At 32.8% G+C, this 27,764-nt stretch overlaps 1 protein-coding gene across 5 annotated transcripts in view; it reads left to right on the top strand.

Annotated features, from left to right (window-relative positions):
• LOC127711190 (geranylgeranyl transferase type-2 subunit alpha-like) overlaps positions 1-23,140 on the top strand; it is a 31,598-nt gene extending 8,458 nt beyond the window's left edge. Inside the window, exons 3-14 of one of the 5 annotated variants that reach the window (XR_007986582.1) lie at positions 363-487; positions 2,160-2,347; positions 3,148-3,345; positions 3,915-3,998; positions 5,094-5,176; positions 8,425-8,523; positions 10,473-10,639; positions 12,585-12,673; positions 13,103-13,237; positions 16,591-16,863; positions 17,773-20,445; positions 20,780-23,140. Coding sequence is in view for 1 of the 5 variants with exons in the window: in XM_052217161.1 (XP_052073121.1) it covers positions 363-487; positions 2,160-2,347; positions 3,148-3,345; positions 3,915-3,998; positions 5,094-5,176; positions 8,425-8,523; positions 10,473-10,639; positions 12,585-12,673; positions 13,103-13,237; positions 16,591-16,863; positions 17,773-17,945 (1,614 nt within the window). In the remaining 4 variants the exon portion in view is untranslated. Of the gene's footprint in view, positions 1-362; positions 488-2,159; positions 2,348-3,147; positions 3,346-3,914; positions 3,999-5,093; positions 5,177-8,424; positions 8,524-10,472; positions 10,640-12,584; positions 12,674-13,102; positions 13,238-16,590; positions 16,864-17,772 lie in introns of all 5 variants that reach the window. The other 4 variants (XR_007986594.1, XR_007986588.1, XR_007986583.1 and 1 more) reach the window with 4 other exon arrangements.
• Positions 23,141-27,764: the final 4,624 nt, after the last annotated feature.

Here is a 27,764-nt window from a genome sequence, read left to right as displayed (position 1 = left end):
CTTCTAATCTTGAAAATCAGTAGGGGCCATTCTTTATGGTGATTACTGTAAATTCAGAAATTATTGCGTGCATTTATTATTGTGAATTTTCAAGGATGGACAAAAATGTGAGATTTATTATTGCGATATCAGGAAAATCTGCATACAGGTATTATTACAATAGTCACTCAGTCGCATTATTTGCATTAATGAAAACCTCACAATAATTTCTGAATTTACAGTATATATGCCAAACATACTAGTTTTCTTTCCTTTAATTTTGATAACTGATTTGTAACTTATTTATGCTTCAACAAAATGTGTATGTATAATCTAAGCCTGAAAAAAAAAGTATATTTAAAGAATTGATTATATAATTACAGAGAGGAAATGGAGAATATGATGAAGAGGGCTTGAAGATAACAGGAGAAATTCTTGCTGTTAACCCTGACTTCTATACACTATGGAACTTTAGAAAAGAAATATTTGTTCATTTTCTTCAAACTAGGTATATTAAGCATAATCCCATGGAAATCATTTATAGTTTTGCTATTTTAATGATTAAATTTCCTGAAATGAATGATAGTTTTCCTAAATTCACAATACATTGTACATACAATATTACAGTCTTGGTCTATGAACATTATATTAGAATCTTTTCCATTTATAATTTCATGATAACCTTAAACAAAGTCATCCTATTTTCTCTCTCTCAGAGTAACTTGTACGCCCCCATTTTAGTAAATATAATCACTTGACACATTTAACATTTAACATTTAACAGTAAACTCTCTCTTTTCCTTGATTGCATCACTTTTTGCCGTTTTTATACGACCGCAAAAAAATTTATGTGGTCGTATATTGGTATGATGTTGGCATCGTCGTCGTCGTCGTCGTCGTCCGAAGACACATTAGTTTTCGCACTCTAACTTTAGTTTAAGTAAATGGATCTCAATGAAATTTTACCATAAGGTTCAATACCACAAAAGGAAGGTGGGGATTGATTTTGGGGGTTATGGTACCCACAGTTAAGGAAAAAGGGGCCAAAAATAAGCATTTTTGTAACTTCCAGACATAACTTGTGTGTAAGTGTATGGATCTCTCTGACATTGTACCACAAGGTTGCACATCACAAAGGGAATGCTGGGATTGATTTTGGGGGTAATTGCCTCCAAATTTTAGGAATTAGGGGCCAAAAAGGGGCAAAAAATAAGCATTTTTCTAGTTTCATGACAATAACTTGTGTGTAAGTGTATGGATCTCTCTGACATTGTACTACAAGGTTCAATATCACAAAGGGAAAGCTGGAATTGAGTTTGGGGGTAATTGCCCAAAATGTTTAGGAATAAGGGGCCAAAAATAAGCATTTTTCTAGTTTCAGGACAATAACTTGTGTGTAAGTGTATGGATCTTTATGAAATTGTACTGCAAGGTTCCATATCACAAAGGGAAAGCTGGGTTTGAGTTTGGGGGTAATTGCCCTAAACGTTTAGGAATTTGGGGCCAAAAAGGGGCCAAAAAACAAGCATTTTTCTAGTTTCCAGATAATAACTTGTGTTCAAGTGTATGGATCTCTCTGAAATTGTACTGCAAGGTACCATACCACAAAGGGAAAGCTGGGATTGAGTTTGGGGGTGATAAATCATAAGGGGGTTCAAAAAATTGGGGGGGGATTTTTTTTTCCTTTTTTTCTTTAAAATTTTCCATTTTAAATTGGTTATTTCTGATTTATATATAAAAGCAAATAATAATGATATGGTTTGAATAGGTAAATTAAAAATTTTTAAGTTCTTAGACCACTTTCATTTTGTGTGAGAAACCTATGCTGTGTCAAATATTTAATTACAATCCAAATTCAGTGCTGTATCAAGCTTGAATGTTGTGTCCATACTTGCCCCAACTGTTCAGGGTTCGACCTCTGCGGTCGTATCAAGCTGGGCCCCAGCGGAGCATTTTATTTTGTAATTTTATTAACAGATGGAGAGCGCTAGGGTCATTTATTGATATGCTTGCAAGAGACATTTGTTAATTATACCACATATTGAACAGATCAATTTGATATATAAAACATAGGTATTTATTAAACAGACGAGTTCTTCTCTAATTCACATACAATTCCTTCAAAAGTGGATCTCTGTTTTGTATAAGTAATTTTACTATATTTACAAATGTTCCTACAGAGAAACAGATGAGGTTCAGAAGATAATGGATAGTGAATTATATTTTCTGGAGAGTTGTTTAAAGGTAAATCCTAAATCCTATGGTACCTGGCACCACAGAACTTTTATTATGGAGAACATGCCTAAACCAGACTGGGATAGAGAATTACAACTGTGCAATACTTTCTTAGATTATGATGAAAGAAACTGTAAGTAAATATATAACTTATATTTTATTTCATATTAGTGCTATAAGAAACATAGGTAAATTGCATATATAGATAAGGAGAATATAAATAATAAGCCATTGAGACAATTATTTACCAAAGACCAAATGATGAGTGTGTAAACAACTATAGGGCACTGTACAGCCTTCAACAATGAGCAAAACTCATATCATATAGTGACCTATAAAAGGCATGACAAATTGGGAAACAATTAAAAAGAGAAAACTAATAACCTGCTGATTTATGCTGAAAATGCTAAAGGAAAAATAAATATGGCAGACAGCAACCAACGAAATACCACTGAATTACAAGCTCCTGACTTCAAACCAGCACATACAGAATACGACAAGATCAAACATATTTGTGAGCATTAAACATTTCCATAACCTGGGATAGTGATGTAACAGCGCAACATAAGAATGAACTATGAAAATCATTTGAAAAGGGCTTTTCTTATTAAATCAGCACATGATTGCCAATGAGACAACTATCCACCAAAATTCAAATGAAGAGGATGAGTTAATTTCAATTATACATCACTGTGTTCAACCATAATTGGTCTGAAAATTATCTTCACATGTGCACATCTCAATATAAAAACAATCATTATTTATCTGAAACTTATTTCCACATGAGCAAACCTTACTGTACTAAACAAACAGGCTATACTTAGTAAGTTCATTGGACAAATTAAAACATCAGTGACATGGTGGCTTTGATAATTTTGAAAACAGTTCACTGATCATGCATATAACATGAGACATTATTATATTCTTTTCCAGTCCATTGTTGGGATTACAGACGTTTCGTTGTAATGATGGCAGAAGTTAGCCTGGATGATGAATTAGGTTTTACTACACAAAAGATAACCACAAATTTCTCTAACTATTCATCCTGGCATTACAGAAGTAAACTTTTACCCATGTTACATCCTGATCCTACACAACCAGCATGGGTACAAGAAGATGTCATTTTAAAAGGTATTTTATGAAAATGAGGTCATTGATAAAAGTTATTTTAAAAAGATATAAAAAGTGATAAACAGGTAATTATTATGAATTAAAGGATGTGTTAGGTAGATATACATATACTCTTCGATTGTAAATGATTATACATACCTTATGCCAAGATATATATTATCCAGTTATGAATAATTTCAACAACTGTCCTTTTTTGACAGTTGTTGTGCTGCTCTCTCAACAGAAACAAAGGTCTGCCATCATTGAAAAACAAAAAAAATCCCGACTTTGAGGTAACATTGGGTTCATTACAAAAATAATGTGAGATATTGGTAAGTCAATTTAGTATTTTATATGATATGTCTTGCTATTTTATAACAGACACAAAAAATATTTCCTTTCTGAGATAGGTGATGGCATGCATAGGCTTAAGGCCACAATGTAAAAGTATATGATTTAGATACCATGAAGAAAGATACATGCCACCTTTTTGTTAATTACTCTGTAAAAAAAAGACAGGAAGTAGATTGGTATAAACACATTTTTGTGTGAAAAAACATATTTGAATATTTATTTCTATTTAATTTTAGAATTTGAAATAGTTCAAAATGCAGTATTCACAGATCCTGATGACCAAAGTGCTTGGTTTTATCACAGATGGCTTTTAGGCAGAGGTGTGTTATGCCAAATATATAGTTTTATGGAAGAAGCAGTTAGCTTTGATATGTGCACTGCAAAATGCAACAAAATACACACATTATTCTGGTAATAGTACATTCAAAATTTATATCTTGAACACCATTTAATTGAGTGTCATTGCTTGAACAATCAGATTTAATTTCCCATCTGTGTTATATGATTTTCTCATGTGGTCTAGGTTACAATATAGAAATGAAGAGATGTGGTATCAGTGCCAATGGGACATACAGCCTTCAATAATGAGCAATACCCTTACTGTAGAGTAAGCTAGATTATTTGGGCCTGCCTTTTTTCAACTTATTGGTTTTAAACTATAATAGTGCATCATTGAAAATTCTGGTAAGCAGTATTTTGGAATAAGCATAAATTGAAACAATATGTTTTGATTAATTAAATTGAATTAATAGCACTCTCATTTGGCTTCACAGAATGTAGTATAAACAAAGCATAGTGATTTTTTTGAAATCTATTGTATTAATATAAAAATAAGGAGATGTGGTATGATTGCCAATAAGACAACTATCCATCCAAGTTCAAATGACGTGGATGTAATTATAGGCAACCATACGGCCTTCAACAATGAGAAAAACCCATACTGTATAGTCGGCTATAAAAGGCCCTGACATGAAAAATATGAAACAATTCAATTGAGAAAACTAACAGCCTAATTTATAACAAAACAATTTACGAAAAGCAAATATGACGGACATGAACCAACGACAACCACTGAACTACAGGCTCCTGACTTGGGTCAGGCACATAAAGAATGTGGCGGGGTTAAACATGTTTGTGAGCACTCAACCCTCCCCCTAACCTGGGACAGTGGTATTAAAGCACAACATAAGAAGGAACTATAAAAATCAGTTGAAAATGGATTAAGTTCACCTTACTTTAATCCCTTTGAAGAAGACATTAGTAGTTGCATCAGACTTTGACAATTTCTCAAATTCAGCATAGCTCTAGCCCAATACATTGAATGAGACATGAACTTTAAATAAAAAGTGACTCTTTTATATGTACTTTGAATACCAATTGGATCTTGAATGATATCTTTTTATTATTATTTACAGGCAAGAAAAAGCAGCAGATAAGTTGTATTCATGCTTCCAGAAAGACAAAACAAATAACTGTGTTATTAACAAGACCAATTATGGTAAGTCCGTGTGTCATGCAAACAGTAATATGTCAAGTACAACATCATTAGTACAGTAGTGTCCAGTAATTCCACCCGTCCAGTAAACCCACCCACTCCCATTTACTTCAGTAATTGTCACTTCCGTGAATATTTGGTCCTCTATTTTACTCATAGGAACTGAACTTATCATCACTGCATGTCCAATCTTAAAGAAAAATCCTTTATTACCAAAATATCTAGTGATATATATAAAACAGTTCCTGAAGCTAACGATAATCATATTATTGCTTTCAAAACTTATTTCTGACTTGAAATTTCTTTATTTTTCAATTGTCTGAAATCCTTTTATAAGTGGTCTATTAATAGATCACCTTATCCTTTCATAAATATGTGATCAACTGGCCCTTCATACATATTTACTGCACATGGGTGGATTTACCGGACAAACACATTTCCGATAAAAACACAAATGACCCACTTTGTTGATTTTAAAATTTATTTCAGATATTTTTTGGGAAATTAGATAAACTACTCGAAATTGATTTGTCAGTGAATTAATTTATGTTAAATTTGATACAATTTGTATATAATTAAGCAGAAATACATATGGTTAAAGCCTTATGTGGGCGGATTTACCGGACTGCATCATATATGGACATGAAGGTCGTACCTTGACCTATAATGGTTTACTTTTATATATTGTAACTTGGATGGAGAGTTGTCTCATTGGCACTCATACCAATCTTCCTATATCTTTGATATAGTAAATTATTAACTACTTGACACAATGTGTTTTTCTGCCTTGTTTGATACAATAGATCACAAAAATGCCTTTCATTCATTATGTCCATCTGATGTATAATGTGTTATAAATATGGAATAAAGGAGTGTGACCAGGATGGCCTACATCTAGTGCTTATTGAATTTAACTATGTCATATATCATCTAAAAACCAATACCAGTACTTACATTCTTGAATATGTAATTTTCTTTTTTTTTTTTTACCCTTCTACTTGGTATTAAGAATCTATCTGATTTGTCAGGATTTGACTATATCACTGTTATTTATAAGAAGGTAGGGACTATTTGCCTGGTGATGCGTATTATTTTAGAGCTGTTTGATTTTGTTTTTCGGTATATTAAATCTTCACATAGGTTTTCTAGATGGTTCAATTACTTCTTAATTATTATTTTTATACGGCCTCAAAAAAATTTTGCGGTCGTATATTGGTATGACGGTGGTGTGGCCGTCATTGTCGTCGTCCGAAGACACATTGGTTTTCGCACTCTAACTTTAGTTTAAGTGAATGGATCTCTATGAAATTTTACCATAAGGTTCAATACCACAAAAGGAAGGTTGGGGGTTATTGTTACAAACAGTTAAGGAATTAGGGGCCAAAAGTAAGCATTTTTGTCGAGCCTTCGACTTTAGTCGAAAAAGCGAGACATAGCGTTCCTACATTCCGTCGGCGTCGTCGTCGTTGTCGGCGGCGTCCACAAATATTCACTCTGTGGTTAAAGTTTTTGAAATTTTAATAACTTTCTTAAACTATCCTGGATTTCTACCAAACTTGGACAGAAGCTTGTTTATGATCATAAGATAGTATCCAGAAGTAAATTTTGTAAAAATAAAATTCCATATTTTCCGTATTTTACTTATAAATGGACTTAGTTTTTCTGCCGGGAAATATTACATTCACTCTGTGGTTAAAGTTTTTAGAATTTAAATAACTTTCTTAAACTATACTGGGTTTGTACCAAACTTGGACAGAAGCTTGTTTATGATCATAAGATAGTATCCAGAAGTAAATTTTTTAAAAAAATAAATCCATTTTTTCCTCATTTTACTTTTACAAAATTTTAGGAATTAGGGGCCAAAAAAGGGGCAAAAACAAGCATTTTTCTAGTTTCATGACAATAACTTGTGTGTAAGTGTATGGATATTTCTGAATTTGTACTACAAGGTTCCATATCACAAAGGGAAAGCTGGAATTGAGTTTGGGGGTAATTGCCCTAAACGTTTAGGAATTTGGGGACTAAAAAGGGGCCTTAAAACAAGCATTTTTCTAGTTTCAAGACAATAACTTGTGTTCAAGTGTATGGATCTCTCTGAAATTGTACTGCAAGGTACCGTACCACAAAGGGAAGGCTGGGATTGAGTTTGGGGTGATGAATCATAAGGGGGTTCAAAAAATTTTGGGGAGGGATTTTTTTTTCTTTAAAATTTTCCATTTTAAATTGGTTATTTCTGATTTATATATAGAAGCAAATAATAATGATATGGTTTGAATAGGTAAATTAAATTTTTTTTAAGTTCTTAGACCACATTCATTCTGTGTCAGAAACCTATGCTGTGTCAAATATCTAATCACAATCCAAATTCAGTGCTGTATCAAGCTTGAATGTTGTGTCCATACTTGCCCCAACTGTTCAGGGTTCGACCTCTGCGGTCGTATCAAGCTGCGCCCAGCGGAGCATTTTATTGTACTTGTTCCTAAACTTTTCATCATCATGAATTTCATGTATTTAACACATGCATGTTTGTAAACAACTTTGTTAAATTGTGAATCTGTATATTTATATTGAGGAGACCCATACATAACCACTGCTGCTGGCAATCCTCTTAATATAAATAAAGAATTAAATTAAATTCATCACCCTTATGATGACACAGTCAGACTGCATAAGCAAGGCTAAGGTATTATTATCATTTTCTGAAATTCTTTCTTCTGAAGTAAATGTATGATTAGTAATGGTATTATACAATTCTTTATTTTTGTGATTAGTGATTTCAAAGCTGAACAAGACCCAAGATTTACTCTATCTTTTCATGGAATTTATAGGGCCTTTTTTTGCAGTTGTTCATGATTTAAATATGGAGTATCATTTAAAAAATGAAAATATGTGTGATTTATTTAATAATAGTAATTTTAAGTGGTAATTAGTTTTAGTTTTTTTAGTATGGGTTTATTTAATCTGTCTATGGTTGCTATAGTGTGACTAAAACCCCCAGAAGAAGAATTACACAGCTGATACACAAAGAATATTTTAATGTTTTTAGGATGACCATTCAGTATCAATGTATTCTTGTAGCTGATAAACTCATTATTGATTGTTTTAGGATTTAAGCTGTTAACATTCACATGAGGAATTTCGTTTTTCAGATTCTTTAGTTTGATATGTAGCTCTCAAAAAATTTGATAAATATGATCAAATGCAAAAATAGATATGGTATCATTTAACATATTGAACTATCTTTTGAATAGGTTGGAAGAGGGAACAGTTTAATACTAAGTATACATGGAAAATCTGTAGCCGGACAATGGAAAACCCCAACAGGAAGTTCTTCATTTAGTGTACTATGGGTAATTAGGTTTTTGGTTTATCATTTTCTCACTAACTGAGGTATATGACCTACGCATATAAATAGGAAGATGTGGTAAAAGTGCCAATGAGACAACTATCCATCCAAGTAACATTGTGTAAAATGTAAACAATTATAGGTCAAAGTACGGCCTTCAACATGGAGCCTTGGCTCACACCGAACAGCAAGCTATAAAGGGCCCCAAAAAGACTAGTGTAAAACAATTCAAACAGGAAAACCAACGGTCTAATCTATATAAAAAACAAGAAACAAGAAATACTTATGAACCACACCAACAAACGACAACCACTGAACAACAGGCTCCTGACTTAGGACAGGTGCATAAAAATGCAGCGGGTTTAAATGTTTTAACAGGCGCCAACCTTCACCCTAACCTGAAACAGTGGTATAACATTACAACATAAAAAGACAAAAAATGAGTACAGAAACATTTTTTACAAAATAAATGTGTTATTCATAGCTACCTATATAGTATGAGTACAGAAGTGAAAATGTTTTCGTCATACTAAATACTTATCAAAGGTGGTACATATTAAAAATAGTAAGATGAGATATAACACAATCATGTCCATGTTTATACCTCCAACTATACATGCAAACAGTCTGTTGCAATCAAATCAATTTGTGTCAGATAAAAAGACAATCAACAGAAGAACTTAATGAAATTTGAACAGAGTTCTGATGAGCCCTGAGTCTTACCTGTGCTTGCTGCTGTCAGTGTTAAAGTATAATGCTGACTGCTGAAAAGTCCATTTATCAGTAATATATGAAGCAATTCAAAATTATTTGAATTTTTTCTTCAGATACCATATTTAAAATTTTTTAATAAGCTTCTGTCTAAGTTTCATAACATTCCATAAAGGTTTGACAAAAGGAATGACATAAAAAAAATTTAATCCTAGAATGTTTACTGCAAAATAAAAAATAGTGAATTTATTGTGAAAACAGAAAAAGGAAAAAAAGATATTTTGAAAATTTTGCTTCAGACATTATCTCTTAATCCTATAAATTTCAAAAAACTCTTTTAAGGTTTGACAAAGTAATTGTATCTAAAAAAAACATTAACCCTAGACTGTATCTAAATGTTAGCTGCTAAATCTACAGGAGCTTTTAATTGAGTGGTTGACGTTTTTTGCTGTTTCTCATATTTGTTTTTCGTTTATTGTTTTGCATAGTTTGTTCTTATATTGTGCCGCTTCACCACTGTCCCAGTTTGAGGGGTTGGTTGATGCCTTCAAACATGTTTAACCCCACCACATTCTTTATGTGCCATCCCAAGTCAGTAGCCTGTAGTTCAGTGGTTATCATTGGTTCATGTCTGGCATATTTTTTTGGTAAATTGTTTTGTTATAAATTAGGGTTTTAGTTTTCCCTATTGAATTGTTTCATATTTTTCATGTCAAAGCCTTTTATAGGCGACTATACGGTATGGGTTTTTCTAAATATTGAAGGCTGTATGGTTGCCTATAATTGGTTATTTCCACATCATTTGGACTTTTGGTGGATAGTTGTCTCATTGGCAATCTTACCACATCTCCTTATTTTTATATTAGTTCATTTATCAGTAAAATACCAAAAAATGAATAATATATTTTCAGAATTTTGCTCTTGATATTGTCTTTTTATCATGAAGAAATTTCGTAAAATTCCATGAAAGATTTACAATTTTATTGTTGTCTGAATATTAAACTTTAACTGTAGAAATGTACCATCACAGCTTAGTTTATTATAGATGTTTGTTCAGTGCATAGTTACTGATTTCACATTCAAACATGATTTATTTAGTTATTAAGAAAAAATTGTGTAATTCTTAATGAAGAAGTCATTTTGGCATATTTTTTTTTTAAACATTTTATTAGTTATTTTATTCTTTAATGATATGATTTTAAGAGGGAATATCCCTTTGAATTATTTTTATATGTTTTATAGATAAAAGATTTAACAGAAAGTATACCAGAAGAGAAAGAGGTTTCTGTATCAGTAACACTAATACCTGATATAGATAAAGATACCCAGTTTTCTCAAGGACTACAGATAGATGCAGACCAAGAAGAGGCTTGGGTAATGGCAGACTTTAAATCAGGATCACGCTTTAGGTATATCCAATTATTTTTTTCATATTGTTTGAAAAATATTTAACTTTAGTCTATACATTTTTTATACACTAGGACTATTTTTTTGTCAAAATTTGATATTCCAGCATTAACATGTGAGCTGCGTTGGATAGAAACCGACCTTTTACAAGTACATGTACAGGTATAAGACTTTGATTGATTTTGGAACATACAGATATGAAATAAAAGCTGAATTTTGATCTGTTTTGTAAGGTTCTTATAACAACTCAATTTTCAGACAGTTACAGACTTTGCATGGCTCTATTTTGCCTAAAATTAAAGTATTACAACTTTATGCTATTTTTTGTTAAAAATAATTGCTACCTATGTGCTAAGTTAAAACAGTAAGGTCTTTGAAACGTAATCATCCAACACCAAGATTCAACAGTTGAAACAAAACAGAAATACAAAAAAATTACAAAAATGCAAAATTTTGACTTGTATTTGTGAGTGTGCAATATAGATCATGTGCAGGTACTTGCAGAGTTGAAACAAAATAGAAGTACAAAAAATTACAAAAATGCTAAATTTTAACTTATATTTATGAGTGTGTAATATAGATCATGTGCAGATACCTACTATTAAAATGTTGACATGAAAGGTGATGTTCATACAAACAAACAGCATGGTAAATTATCAAGTTGGTGCTGCCATGCACTTTATATTTGTGTTTCCCAAAATCATTTGAATAATGACCAAAATATATGTATTTTACATCAAAAGGTGTAGCAATCTGCTTGAAATACAAATCACATGTCAATGCTTTGGTTGCAAGGATGTGTCAATGTTACTTTCTACTTTTTGTTTTGATAATAATTATGTCAACTAAACAATTTTTAAAGGTGTGTATCATTACGACAAAATCTGAGGATTCTGAAAAAGCTTTCACGATAGTAATTAAACAGATCCTTGTAAGTGAAGCCTATACATTGGATTCCTTTTAAATCAAATTGAGCATGTAGAAATAGCTTTATATGATATCAAACCTGTATTTTTTGTGACATGACAGATCCTTTACTTCTTAATTTCATTTTTGCATTTCCACAACTTTTAAATACTCTTAAATGTTAATCTTGAATTAAGTTCAAATTTCAGTGAAAAATTAGGCCAAATAAGACACCATGGCCTTTTATGTAAGTTATTATGTAAAGTAGTCAGAGTGCATATTTTTGTCTTTTACAATAATCTGAAGCGGTTATATATTACAGTGCATTCACAATACACATCAGCTACGACTATAATTTATCAAAGTCTGTCACATCAGAAACAAAAATACCACCACTAACAAGGTGCCTGCTAAGAAACTGAAAAGAACATGAAAACCCTGATAACTCATAAATTCAGTTATTATTCAAGAAATTTATATTTGAGAAGACTCATCCTTTTCAGATAATAAATTACATAGTGTTAGATAGTTGTATTGTCTGCCTCTGGCCTCTGAGACAAATGACCCTGGAATGTACATGTATAAGACTTTGATTAATTTTGGAACATTCAAATGTGAAATAAAAGATGATTTGGTTGTAAAATCTATTGAAAAAAATCATCTTTTGTGAGTTTGAGAGGTTTAAAAAGAGCCTTTTAATATGACATTCTTCTTTTGCATTGTAAACAAATCTATGTTCTTATTCCAAAAGAACATGGTGTGCACATGATTGATGTTACAAATAAAATTGCAATGTCAGTTATAGGTCAGCTTAGAAGTACAGTACAAAAGATCCTATTGAAATCAAAATAATTCTATGATGCTATGCTATATGGTCATTTTAACACGGATAGGCATTATATTTGTCAAAATTTTACACCTCACTTACGCTCTTCATAAAGATATTGACAAATATAATGCATTCCCATGTTAAAATGAGCAAAGAGTATGGCATAAAACAATTATTTCTTAAACAAAATTTAAAACATAATTTTTTTACAGTAATGAATTGAGTGCTGCTACAAGTTCAACGTTAGAAACTGAATTAGAATCCATTAAAGAATTACACGGTGTAGAACCAGATAATAAATGTAGGTATAAGTTTTCTGCTTTTGTTTAGTCAAATTTACAACAAAAACCATTCAAGAGTTTACCACTTTTAACTGGATTAGCAAGTGGTCAATTATGTTTAGACTGTTACATGTGCTTTAAAACAAAATATTGAAGCTTTTGGAAAATCTTCTGTAATGATTTAAATGAAATTGATTCTTTTCAAGAAATCATTTGTGTCAAAAACTTAGATTAGTAAGTGGTTTGAAGTGGTTTATGTTATTTTTATCTATTATTATGCTTGTTGGTGGAAGAGGAGACTTTAACATTATTTTTCAGGATTTTTTATCAGTTTATGAATTAAGCCAATCCTTTTTCAAAATTCTGTTTATTAGTTAATTTGCCCATTTTACACATTCAATTTGATGAATTCTAAAAACGCCAATTTAATCCTTTAATAAATTTTACAGGGGTACTTCTTACAATGTTTTCACTGATGATGGCTATAGATAGAACACATTCCATGTACAAGTTAGAAATAAGAGAATGCATAGACCAATTGATACAAGTTGATCTCAAGAGAGAGGCTTATTACAGAGATACAAGTAAGATGTTCACAGACTGTTTTTGTCTCGCCTGCGACTTTGTCGCAGTATGCAAGACATAGGTATTACTAAACTATTTGTATAAAGCTTTATATTTCAGAAGGTAGAAGACCTGGATGCTTCATACCTTGTATACACATACCTTATGTTATGAAGTTTCCGTCTGTCATATGCCCATTGTCCTTGACCTCATTTTCATGGTTTAGTGACTGCTTGAAAAAAAATTACAGTTTTTTGGTCATGTGAATTTCTCACTTGTTACGAGTAATAGGATGACTATATTTGTTATATGGGTTCCTTGCAACGTCTACATGTCTGTCAGACAGGGTTAACCTGACCTCGACCTCAATTCATGGATCAGTGATCAAGGTTAAAGTTACGTGATTAGGTTCGTTTCTCAGATACTACAAGCAGCAGGTCAACTATATGTGGTGTATGGAACGATTGTAAGGGGTACATGTCAGACTGGCAGGTTTCATCTGACCTTGACCTCATTTTCATGGTTCATTTGTCATTGTTAATTTTTTGTGTTTTAGTCTGTTTTTCAAGTACTGTAAGCAGTAGGTCAACTATAGTTGGTGTATGGAATGATTGTAAGGTATATATGTCTGTCTAGCTGGTGTCATCTAACCTTGACCTCATTTTAATGGTTCATTGGTCAATGTTAAGTTTTTGTGTTTTGGTCTGTTTTTCTAGTACTATAAGCAATATGTCAACTATATTTTGTTTATGGAATGATTGTTAGGTGTACATGTCTGTCTAGCCGGCGTCATCTGACCTTAACCTCATTTTCATGGTTCATTGGTCATTGTTATTTTTTTGTGTTTTGGTCTGCATTTCAAGTACTGTAAGCAATAGGTCAACTATATTTGGTGTATGGAATGATTGTGAGGTGTACATGTCTTTCTGGCTGGTGTCATCTGACCTTGACCTCATTTTCATGGTTCATTGGTCAATGTTAAGTTTTGAGTTTTTGGTCTGTTTTTTCAAATACTAAAAGCAATAGGTCAACTATAATTGGTGTATGGAATGAATGTTAGGTGTACATGTCTGTCTAGCAATGTCATCTGACCTTGACCTCATTTTCATGGTTCATTGGTTAACATTAAGTTTTTTGTGTTTTGGTCTGTTTTTCGATTACCCTAAGCAATGGGGCAACTATATTTGGTGTATGGAATAATTGTAAGGTGTACATGTCTGTGTGATAGTTTTTATCTGACCTTGACCTCATTGTCATGGATCTTTAAGAAGTTTATGTGATACTTTTAGTAAAACCTTTATCGTTAAGACTTTCAACATAAAATCAATGGTCAGTAAAACAGGCTATACATTTCAGCGTGTGCACTCTTGTTTAACCATTTTTTTCTCGCCTTGATGGAGTCAAAAAGCGAGACAAGGTATGCTGTTTTTCGGCGTCGGTGATGGCGGCGGTGCCGTCGTCAACAATGTATAAGTTTGTGATTAGGTCTAGTTCATGGTGAACCACTAGTGGTAGGTCAATGATATTTGGTATGCAGTTGTCTAAGTATTGGCACATCTCATTTCCATGGAGATTATTTGGCTCTGCCCCCTTAGTCATGGTCTATAGACTTTGAAAATTTTGCTAAGTTAACATGTATAAGTTTGTGATTAGGTCAGTTCAAGGAGAACCATTAGTGGTAGGCCAATGTTAATTGGTGTTCAGTTGTATAAGCATTAGCACAAATCATTTCCATGGAGAATATTTGGCCCCGCCCCCTCAGTCATGGTCTATTGACTTTGAAACTTTTGCTAAGTTTACATGTATTAGTTTGTGATTACCGTAGATCAGTTTAAGATGAACTGCTAATGTTAAGTCAATGATATTTGGTATGCAAATGTATTGGCATTTGCAAGTATCGTTTCCATGGAGATTATATAGCCCCACCCCTGATCATGGTTCATTGACTTTGAAAATTTTACATAGTTTACAAGTTAATGTTTGTGTTTAGGTTTGTATAAGGGAAAGACTTATAATAAGTCAATGGTATTTGGTATGCAGTTGTATTAGCATTGGCACATCTCATTCCATTGAGACTGTTTAGCCATGTACCTTCAGTCATGGTTCATCGACTTTGAATATTTGCATAACTTACATGTTAAAGTATTGCTATTTTAATTTCAACATTTGCATTATCAAAATTACAAAAAGGTGAGACATATCTCTGTGATAACAGTTTATATTACATTTTCAATATACATGTACCTCTATAGACTGAATAACTCATTCTAGTACTTAGAAGTATAAGTATAGTTTTTTACTGGCATTTAGCCACCATTCCAAATTCATCACCTTGTTGTTGCTTTTATGACACTTCTCTCTATCTATCCTTATATGATAATAGTTTTAAAATGTATAATGAGTCATTGTTGGCAATAATTGCTGTTTTAATATGGTTCTTAATTTGTGATTTTTTATAATACAAAATGATAGCCAGTATGACCAAATAAGATTTATAAAATGTAAAAGTTCATTTTAGAATGCCTGTTATAGTAACTGTGATTTGATTAAAATATGAATAAAATGAGGTGCAAGATACACACCTTAGACCTATATTAATTATAAGGTAACTCTGTCAAAGGTCAAGGTCATAGCTGCAATTTTATTTAACTGATATTGGGGCAAAATTTTATTTTTGTATGCCCCCGCCGTAGCAGAGGGGGCATTAAGTTTTACCCTTGTCTGTCTGTACATCTGTCCGTCTGTCCGTACCTACGTCCCGAAATTGATTTACGTTCTTTAACTTTAGTTTGCCTCAACCAAATGTTATGCAACTTATACACAGATCAAGATTGAATTTTGGTGGCGTCACTTTTATGCCCCTTTACAAATGGAAATATTTCTGAATGTTTCGTTTCTGTTCTCTACCTTAAGTTTGTCTCAACCAAATGTTATAAAACTTATTCACAATGCTTTTTACCACAAAACTCAGATCAAGTAGGAATTTGGGTAGCATTACTTTTACCGTTCTTGAGTTATATCCCTTTATGATGGTATATGCAAGCAGGGGCATCATTTGTGTCCCATGGACACATTCCCAATTTATTTTAATATCTTTTTAACCACATGTCTGACATTCACATTAGCTTGAGAATACCCCTTGGAAAGAACATGACCCTGTTGATTTTTTTTGGTCAAAGGTCAAGGTCACGATATCTGTTTTCCATTGAACATAAATGGTCAGCAAACATTATTGTCTTTATCACCAAAATCAGAAACTGCTAATGGAATTTTATTTAGTTGAAACATCAAAGTATCCAATTCTTTCAACAAACTTTACTGGTATCAAAATGTGATGTCACTATAACATATGTAATAAACAACTTTTTTTCAGAAAGCAAATTCATCCTGCAGAGTATACTAGAAACTCAGGACAAAAATGTCAGAGAAATGTCCCTGAAAGATGAAGGACTTACTGCACTTTATCACACTGAATGGATGTTGCTGTTAACCTCAATTGATCTTTCCAATAATGCTTTGTCCACAGTCAGGTTACTTTCAAATCTTAGGTGCCTTAAGAGTTTATGTCTAGATAACAACCATTTAAAAGATTTGGATGGATTACAACACTGTCACCAGTTATGTGAATTATCAGTTAAAATAAATGGTAAGAAAATACGTTAAGATGGGTTATTTTAACATTTGAGTTGATGGTTGCTGTCTCATTGACGTACACCTTACATCTGCTTGTATTCATATCAAACAATTAAGTTTAGAGGGGTCTCATCCCGAATTCCCGAGAAAAAAAAGTGCCAAATCTAGAATTCCAGGAAAAATAATGAGTCTGTTCCTGCATCATGTTACAACTAAATCCTGACGATTTAACTGGTCATTCCTATTCCATGGAATTAAATGACTCATTCCATAATTCTCAAGAAAGGGTCTCCCGCCTCTCAGTATAACAAAAGTTCAATAATAGTTATGTATGTTGAAAAATGTTTACCAATTAGCATTATTTTTGGTCTCGTGCATGAAAGGTCAAGTAAAATAATGTTAACCAAATCAATTGACTGCTGGGAAGTATCAATAGACAATAAAATAATTATGCATCTCTGTCATTGAATTTCCAACCATTTATAAGAGAAGTTTTATAAAGGAGAAATTTTGAACTTGTCATCGTAGATTCTTTAACATTTGTGTTGTTTTGAAAAGATGGGTAATTGTCATGGCTTTTGACTTGAAACATGGCACCCTGATTAAGAATTATGACAACTTTTTTTCACATTTCACATTTTAGATTTTATGAATTATTGTTCACAGACTTTTCCAATTTAGATTTTACTGTATACTGTAGGGCCATAGTCAGGAGAAGTTTAGGTGTGATTACACAAAATGCTAAACCCTCAGAGCTTAGCTTAGAGCTCTCCTGCAAGACTGTTCACTGGACATATGCCAGTCCCAATTCACCAATTCTAGCTATTTCCCTTTTACAGCTTAAGAAAACTGAGCATTCTGTTATCCTTGTTGATATTTATATAAACATTGCAAATAGATTTCTACATGTTATACTTTTCAGAATTGAATAGTGCAGAAGATTTATATATTCTAGAGAACAACAAATGTTTAGTGAAGATTAATGTCTATGGAAATCCTTTGTGTCGTTACAAAGACCACACTACAAAGATCAAAAGAAAAATTCCTTCCCTGCTTTCTATAGATGATAATAAATGTACATCAGCACCATCATAGTATAAAGTATTCTATACATAAGTAAATAATTCATGAAAGAAATATTCTGTAACTTGCAAGGGTTTATTTAGGACTATTCAAGGAAAAATGTATGGGAGGGTTGGAGACCACATAATATTTTTTTCGGGATAATAAGGGTTGAAGCAAATACAATTCGGTTTACAAATGAAAATAAAAATTATGGGTGGTTGGGTATAAAAAGAGTTTTTTTCTTTCCCCTCCTACATTTTTTCCTGGAATAGCCCTCTACCAGAATTAAGTCATTCACACATTATGTTCTGTTTTTCGAACTATTTTATTTTGAAACTGATTTATGTTAGGTATTGTTATTTAATTTTTTTTTATTTATTTATACATTTATAGTATTATTACTGTTTTCAATGTAGTTAAACAATGCAAGATCCAATAAAATTTAAGAAATAAACATAATTTATGCTATTTGTGTGTGTCTAAAATATTGGCTATACACAAACAGATAGTACATGTATCATCTATTTCTGGCTAAAATTTACACATGTCAAATTTACACATGTGATGTTATTGCTAGATTTAAGCACCATCCATGGAAAATAAGTAAAAAAAAAAACACTGTATGAAATGTATGAAAGTGTATGTTAAGACCCTTTTTGAGAGATGTAGACTTGATATGGAAAACAGAACATTACTTTGAATGGCCTTTGCAATATTGATTTTACCATATATTACCACAAAAATTGTTCAGAGAAATTAATTGGACTTAAGTTTATAACCTTCCATAGTTTATTTCCATGAATTGCACAGTTGATTATTATTAATTCCTGTATAAGTATTGATTATTATTAATTCCTGTATAAGTATTGATTATTATTAATTCCTGTATAAGTATTTAATGTATTGTTGGCTATTATATTAACAAAAGAATTAAGGTTGTTTTTACTTAGTCGATCGTTAAGTAAGTGTTATATCATCTATGCATCCAGTCAATGTTATGAATAATAAGCATTCATTGAGTAAATTTGATTTTCATTGGCAAGAGTCCTTATCTATATAAATAAAGATGGTCTACTATACAGCAGTTCAGCTCAATCATTAATTATTATCTTATTCCATCTTGCATGAAAACAGGATCTGATAAAATGATTTTTGTTTTTTTGTGCAGAACAAAGTTGTAATAATGTTGCAGCTTTTAATGTAGCTTCTTTATGATCATCTACAAATCCAAAGTAATGCTTTTATTTTCACTCAGGAGCAATACAGTTTTCAAATTATGTATCAGTTTTCCTATGTCTTTCAACTTATAAAAAACTCAGACCCAAATAGCTCACATATTTAGAATAATACATAATCAAGGAAAGTGTTTCAGTTGATATTATGCGGATACATCTTACAGAACTGAATATGCATGACATTTTTGCCACTGGATATTAAAACTATGACCAGGACCTTTCTCATCTCTCTCACTGAACTTAGTTTGAAAGACGGAGTTTTTCGTTCTTTCTTGTAGAATTATTGTCACAATCTATATTTTCTGTTTTAAAACAAGAAAAGAATTTAAATCCTTGTTGTTAGCTTTTACATCTAAGCTTTATCGATAGAGAAGTTTCTGTCATCCATATATGTAGTCTTAACAAGCTGCAGATTTTTGGACACAATGGCAATGTAATAACTTATTTATCACATATAATAGTTTATTTAGATTTGAATTGTGTACCAATTTTATGTTTTTTCAATATCAATATTTTAAATTAGTCAGTATATTTATCATGTGCAGAATATATATAGCTATGGCCTTAAATAGATAAGAAAAGTGAGTGCTTAAGCTGACCTGAAGGAAAGCTTCTGTTATTTACATTAGGACTATGAATAACAAGCAACCAAGCTTTTTATTCTGTGTATATATATGCGATCATTCGTCAGAACCATAATTCTCCTATAGTTGAAATAAACGTAGATTAGTTTTATTTATTTGACATTGTGAAAAATCAATGAAAAAAACTTAAGAAGCTAAAAACAGCACAAGTCAATAACATTACAAATCATTCATTCAATATTAATACATATTAATTGTATGTACATTTTCTGATTTGGAATGGAAATAATTCATGCAAATTGATCACATGATACATGTACCATAGTTAGTTTTGAAAGTTACCATGAGAGTGCCTTTTTGCAGAAATTAAAACCCTTGTCATGCTCTTGATAAAAGTTAAATATAAAGATAAGACCTATTCACGGTAATCTCTCAAACAAATCATGTATGAGTTATTGAATTATTTTATTCATGTAAATATGTCAACTCATTGAATATGACTTCAGAAAGTTGGTTTTGAAGGATTTTGTATGAAATTTATTATATTTAACAAGAACATCAGAATCAATGAGTACAATATAGTTCAAATATGATATTTTACCAGAATGAGTATTTTTGTCTCGCCTTGATGGAGTAAAAAAAAAGGTGAAACATAGGTATGCTGTTTCCAGCGTTGGTGTCGTCGTCATCAATGTATTGGTTTGCAATTAGGTCAGTTTATTGGGAACCACTAGTGGTAGGTCCATGATATTTAGTATGCAGTTGAATTAGCACTTGCACATCTCATTTCCATGGAGATTATTTGACCCTGCCCCCTCAGTCATAGTCTATTGATTTTGAAACTTTTGCTTAGTTTACATGTATTAGTTTGTGATTAGGTCAGTTTATGGGGAACCACTAGTGGTAGGTCAATGATATTTAGTATGCAGTTGAATTAGCACTTGCACATCTCATTTCCATGGAGATTATTTGACCCTGCCCCCTCAGTCATAGTCTATTGATTTTGAAACTTTTGCTTAGTTTACATGTATTAGTTTGTGATTAGGTCAGTTTATGGGGAACCACTAGTGGTAGGTCCATGATATTTAGTATGCAGTTGAATTAGCACTTGCACATCTCATTTCCATGGAGATTATTTGACCCTGCCCCCTCAGTCATAGTCTATTGATTTTGAAACTTTTGCTTAGTTTACATGTATTAGTTTGTGATTAGGTCAGTTTATGGGGAACCACTAGTGGTAGGTCAATGATATTTAACATGCAGTTGTATTAGCACTGGCACATCTCATTTCCATGGAGATTATTTGACTTTGAAACTTTTGTTTAGTTTACATGTATTAGTTTGTGTTAGGTCAGTTCATGGGGAACCACTAGTGGTAGGTCAATGATATTTGGTATGCATATGTATTAGCATTAGCATATCTCATTTCCATGGAGATTGTTTGGCCCTGTACCTTCAGTCATGGTTCATTGACTTTGAATATTTTGCATAACTTACATGTTAAAGTATTGCTATTTTAATTTCAACATATGCATTTTACTCTCAAAATAACAAAAAGGCGAGACACATCTCTGTGTTAACATTTAATTATAGGTAACACAGCTGGTGTTAATTAAATGATTTCTGGCTACTCTAATATTTTCTTTTATGCAGGTGTGTTCCTGAAAATGTTTTTTTTTGTCACTGTTGATAGAAAATGACCTTAGACTTAGTCTTGGAAGTAATTTTTCACTCAATTATGTAATAAATAAATGAAAGTTATTGTATGTAATGGTTGGATATATTTTATTTTGATTTCATTTTGAAACTTAAGGAGGTTCACTACTCAGTTTCAAAATAACAAGCTTTTCATAACACTAGTATATATTGATAGGGCATTAATAAAGGAACCAAAAAAGCAAAAAATATATATAGGTCAATTTGCTTGTTTTCGAGATATTAGCCATTGAAATTTTGGTGGGAAAATGTTCTCTCTTGATGTTTCATAGCTTTATCATTGACAAGTTTAAGTTCTCAAAAACTATTTAAAAATAACAAAGATTTTATGAGACTTTTACAGATGGCTTATAATTATACATGTAAAGATTTATAAAAAGAAAAATGGGGGTCAATGGGCAAAAATGTGTAAGGCATTCAAATGGATAAAACCAGGGGATTCTGAAAATCTGGGCGCTGACTGACCTAAGGGGGGCTCCAGTCATGCTTCAGTGATTCCCTATATAATCAACCAAATTTTTCCCACAAAAGGGGGGGGGGGGTGCAGGGCCCCCCCGCTGGATCCTCCTATGCATCCTTAAGTTAAAGGGGTTTATTTGCAGCCCTTACTACACATATTCCTTTGCTTTACATTCATTTTTTTTAATCATGACAATTTTTTTTATCCATTATTGTTTATACAACCAAATACTCAAAACATTAAAGATGTTTTATAGTGAAGACAATGTTCTTATAGAAATTGAACTCTGAATTTCTGCGTCGGTACTTAACTATCAGTTTATACAACCACAAAAAAAGGTGGACTTATTTCACTGAAAATCTTAAAAGGCCTACAATGCTAATAACTTTCATCCCTGGTTTCTATATAAAACGTTTTTTTTTTTATTTTCATATGTATTGTTTGGAATAACTTAATTTTCCTCTCTTACTAACTATTTTTATTCTCTTACTAACTATTTTTAAATTATGACCTGTGCACCTTATTTTTACCTATTGCCAGAGGTTTTTTTTTCCAAAATGAAGTGCAAACAAAACCTTTGTCAGCTCATTTTTTCACATTACGTGATAAATGTTAGTGGTGAAAGAGTACAATGATTGAATAATTGATATTTTACGCTTCTACATTTAATGGATTGTACAAGTCAGTTTAAAGAATATATCAATTATAAAAAATGGTTTTATATAGAAACCAGGCTTTTGTAACTATTTAAGATTAAGGGGAAAATAGATATTGAATCACTTGGATGCTTGCTGTACTTTGTTCCTGCTAGTCAGTTTGATTTTGATACAAAAATATAAAATATTGTATGTTGCATTGAAATTTATCATCATGTTTGATGTGAATTTAGTATTTTCGAGGTACTGGTATATTAATTTAGTATTTTTGAGGTACTGGTATATTAATTTGGTATTTTCAAGGTACTGGTATATTAATTTAGTATTTTCAAGGTACTGGTATATTAGTTTCACTTGAAGTGAGGTTAAGGGGGAAAGATTTTTGAAAGAAGATTGGCCTTGATGTGTTTTCAAAACCAATCAACTTTTGTGTCAAAGTTGAATGTACAAGTGCAATGATTTTGAATGTTGGTGCAAATTTTTTTATGTGTATTTGGTATAAAATCTACTGTAGTGCTATCACTGTTGTGTTGGCTTTATACAATTACTAGTAAATAAACATATTTATCTTCAGTTTCACTGTTCTGTTTCACTGTGATTGGAAGACAGAGTCTACTGAAAGCTACTGTGGATTCATTATTATACCCCCGCTTTAAAAAAGTGGGGGTATACTGTTTTACTTCTGTCTGTCCTTCCGTCAGTCCATCCGTCAGTCTGTCCGTCCCATGAATATTTTTGTCGCATTTTTCGCAGGAACTACTTGACAAGGATTTCTGAAATTTGGTTTCAGGGTTTATATAAGTAAGTTACACCGGGTGATGCGTTTTCAGATTCATCACTCAACAACTACCTGTTTACTGAACACTTGTATTATTTTACACATGATAGCCAAGTTGAAAATTTTCGTCACATTTTTCTCAGGAACTACTTGACAAGGATTTCTGAAATTTGGTTTCAGGGTTTATATAAGTAAGTTTCACAGTGTGATGCGTTTTCAGATTCATCACTCAACATCTTCCTGTTTACCGAAATATTTCCGCGGGGGTATCATTAGTGAGCAATAGCTCACAGTTTTACTTGTTATTCACAGAATGCCATTTTTGTGGATTTCAAGGGTAAATGTGAACGAATAACTAATTTAAATGTTCAATGAAGAATAAATGTTTTATAGGCTTGTATGCAGACAATTATTCATGAAAATAAATGAATCCACCGTATGATATAGTCATCATGTATATGCTTATTTAGTAGATAATGTAATCTACCTGGTAAATACAGTATATCATGATATGTAAGAGCGAAAACTTGTGTTTAGAAATATATTCGCTCATAACTGTTTTTGTGTCTTTTGTGTGCTGTCATTTGTCTTCAGGCTTTTTCCTTTTTATACGACCGCAAACAAATTTTTGTGGTCGTATATTGGTATGACGTTGGCGTCGTCGTCGTCGTCTTCGTCGTCCGGCGTCGTCATCCGAAGACACATTAGTTTTCGCACTCTAACTTTAGTTTAAGTTAATGGATCTCAATGAAATTTAACCATAAGGTTCAATACCACAAAAGGAAGGTGGGGATTGATTTTGGGGGTTATGGTACCAACAGTTAAGGAATTAGGGGCCAAAAATAAGCATTTTTGTAACTTCCAGACATAACTTGTGTGTAAGTGTATGGATCTTTCTGACATTGTACCACAAGGTTCCATATCACAAAGGGAATGCTGGGATTGATTTTGGGGGTAATTGCCTCCAAATTTTAGGAATTAGGGGCAAAAAAGGGGCAAAAAACAAGCATTTTTCTAGTTTCATGACAATAACTTGTGTGTAAGTCTATGGATCTCTCTGACATTGTATCACAAGGTTCCATATCACAAAGGGAATGCTGGGATTGATTTTGGGGGTAATTGCCTCCAAATTTTAGGAATGAGGGGCCAAAAAGGGGCAAAAAACAAGCATTTTTCTAGTTTCATGACAATAACTTGTGTGTAAGTGTATGGATCTTTATGAAATTGTACTACAAGGTTCCATATCTCAAAGGGAAAGCTGGAATTGAGTTTGGGGGTAATTGCCCAAAAATTTTAGGAAAAAGGGGCCAAAAATAAGCATTTTTCTAGTTTCCAGACAATAACTTGTGTTCAAGTGTATGGATCTCTCTGAAATTGTACTGCAAGGTACCATACCACAAAGGGAAGGCTGGGATTGATTTTGGGGGTAATTCCCTTAAAATTTTAGTATTTAGGGGCCATAAAAGGGCAAAAAAACAAGCATTTTTCTAGTTTCAGGACAATAACTTGTGTGTAAGTGTATGGATCTTTATGAAATTGTACTGCAAGGTTCCATATCACAAAGGGAAAGCTGGGTTTGAGTTTGGGGGTAATTGCCTCCAAATTTTAGGAATTAGGGGCCAAAAAGGGGCAAAAAACAAGCAATTTTCTAGTTTCATGACAATAACTTGTGTGTAAGTCTATGGATCTCTCTGACATTGTATCACAAGGTTCCATATCACAAAGGGAATGCTGGGATTGATTTTGGGGGTAATTGCCTCCAAATTTTAGGAATTAGGGGCCAAAAAGGGGCAAAAAACAAGCATTTTTCTAGTTTCATGACAATAACTTGTGTGTAAGTGTATGGATCTTTATGAAATTGTACTACAAGGTTCCATATCACAAAGGGAAAGCTGGAATTGAGTTTGGGGGTAATTGCCCAAAAATTTTAGGAAAAAGGGGCCAAAAATAAGCATTTTTCTAGTTTCCAGACAATAACTTGTGTTCAAGTGTATGGATCTCTCTGAAATTGTACTGCAAGGTACCATACCACAAAGGGAAGGCTGGGATTGATTTTGGGGGTAATTGCCTTAAAATTTTAGTATTTAGGGGCCATAAAAGGGCAAAAAAACAAGCATTTTTCTAGTTTCAGGACAATAACTTGTGTGTAAGTGTATGGATCTTTATGACATTGTACTGCAAGGTTCCATATAACAAAGGGAAAGCTGGGTTTGAGTTTTGGGGTAATTGCCCTAAACGTTTAGGAATTTGGGGCCAAAAAGGGGCCAAAAAATAAGCATTTTTCTAGTTTCCAGACAATAACTTGTGTTCAAGTGTATGGATCTCTCTGAAATTGTACTGCAAGGTACCATACCACAAAGGGAAGCCTGGGATTGAGTTTGGGGGTGATGAATCATAAGGGGTTCAAAAAATTGGGGGGGGGGGGATTTTTTTTTCCTTTTTTTTCTTTAAAATTTTCCATTTTAAATTGGTTATTTCTGATTTATATATAAAAGCAAATAAAAATGATATGGTTTGAATAGGTAAATTAAAAATTTTTAAGTTCTTAGACCACTTTCATTCTGTGTCAGAAACCTATGCTGTGTCAAATATTTAATCACAATCCAAATTCAGTGCTGTATCAAGCTTGAATGTTGTGTCCATACTTGCCCCAACTGTTCAGGGTTCGACCTCTGCGGTCATATCAAGCTGCGCCCCAGCGGAGCATTTTATTTGTGATGGCATTGTAAGTTTGTTTTCCACTTGTGTGTTTTGTGTGCTGTCATTTGTCTTTTGGTTTTTTTCTTTTTTACGATGGCATTGTCAGTTTGTTTTCCACTTTAGTGTTTTGTGTGCCGTCATTTGTCTTTTGGTTTTTGTCGAGCCTGCGACTTTTGTCGCAGAAAGCTCGACATAGGGATAGTGATCCGGCGGCGGCGGCGGCGGCGGCGGCGGCTACGGCGGCGGCGGCGTTAGCTAACTTCTTAAAAGCTTTATATTTTAGAAGGTGGAAGGTCTGGATGCTTCATACTTTGTATATGGATGCCTCATGTTACGAAGTTTCTGTCAGTCACATGTCCAATGTCCTTGACCTCATTTTCATGGTTCAGTGACTACTTGAAAAAAAAGTTAAGATTTTTTGTAATGTTAGATTCTCTCTTATTATAAGTAATAGGATAACTATATTTGGTATGTGCGTACCTTGCAAGGTCCTCATGCCCGTCAGACAGTTTTCACTTGACCTCGACCTCATTTCATGGATCAGTGAACAAGGTTAAGTTTTGGTGGTCAAGTCCATATCTCAGATACTATAAGCAATAGGTCTAGTATATTCCGTGTATGGAAGGACTGTAAGGTGTACATGTCCAACTGGCAGGTGTCATCCGACCTTGACCTCATTTTCATGGTTCAGTGGTTATAGTTAAGTTTTTGTGTTTTGGTCTGTTTTTCTTATACTGTATGCCATAGGTCTACTATATTTGGTGTATGGAATGATTGTAAGGTGTACATGTCTAGCGGGCAGGTGTCATTTGACCTTGACCTCATTTTCATGGTTCAGTGGTCAAAGTTAAGTTTTTGAGTTTTGGTCTTTTTTTCTAGTACTATATGCAATAGTTCAACTATATTTGGTATGTGCGTACCTTGCAAGGTCCTCATGCCCGTCAGACAGTTTTCACTTGACCTCGACCTCATTTCATGGATCAGTGAACAAGGTTAAGTTTTGGTGGTCAAGTCCATATCTCAGATACTATAAGCAATAGGTCTAGTATATTCGGTGTATGGAAGGACTGTAAGGTGTACATGTCCAACTGGCAGGTGTCATCCGACCTTGACCTCATTTTCATGGTTCAGTGGTTATAGTTAAGTTTTTGTGTTTTGGTCTGTTTTTCTTATACTGTATGCCATAGGTCTACTATATTTGGTGTATGGAATGATTGTAAGGTGTACATGTCTAGCGGGCAGGTGTCATCTGACCTTGACCTCATTTTCATGGTTCAGTGGTCAAAGTTAAGTTTTTTGAGTTTTGGTCCTTTTTTCTAATACTATATGTAATAGTTCAACTATATTTGGTGTATGGAAATATTTTATGATCTATTTGGCAGTCACACAGGTTTTATTTGACCTTGACCTCATTTTCAAGGTTCATTGCTCAGTGTTAAGTTTTTGTGTTTTGGTCTGTTTTTCTTAAACTATAAGCAATAGGTCAATTATATTTGTTGTATGGAAGAATTGGTAGCTGTACATGCCTGCCTAGCATGGTTCATCTGACCTTGACCTCATTTTCATGGTTCATTGGTCAATGTTTAGTTTACTTGGTTAATGTTAAGTTTATGTGACAGTTGTAATAAAGCTTTATATTTAGGACTATCAACATAATATCAATGATTAGTAAAGAAGGCGAGACATTTCAGCGTGTGCACTCTTGTTTCCTTTTTTACGA

Source organism: Mytilus californianus, unplaced genomic scaffold, assembly GCF_021869535.1.
Source record: "Mytilus californianus isolate M0D057914Y unplaced genomic scaffold, xbMytCali1.0.p SCAF_1, whole genome shotgun sequence".
NCBI classification, from domain to species: Eukaryota; Metazoa; Mollusca; class Bivalvia; order Mytilida; family Mytilidae; genus Mytilus; species Mytilus californianus.
The sequence above is the reverse complement of the archived record's forward strand: the minus strand, read 5'-3'. Positions and strand labels throughout refer to the sequence as shown.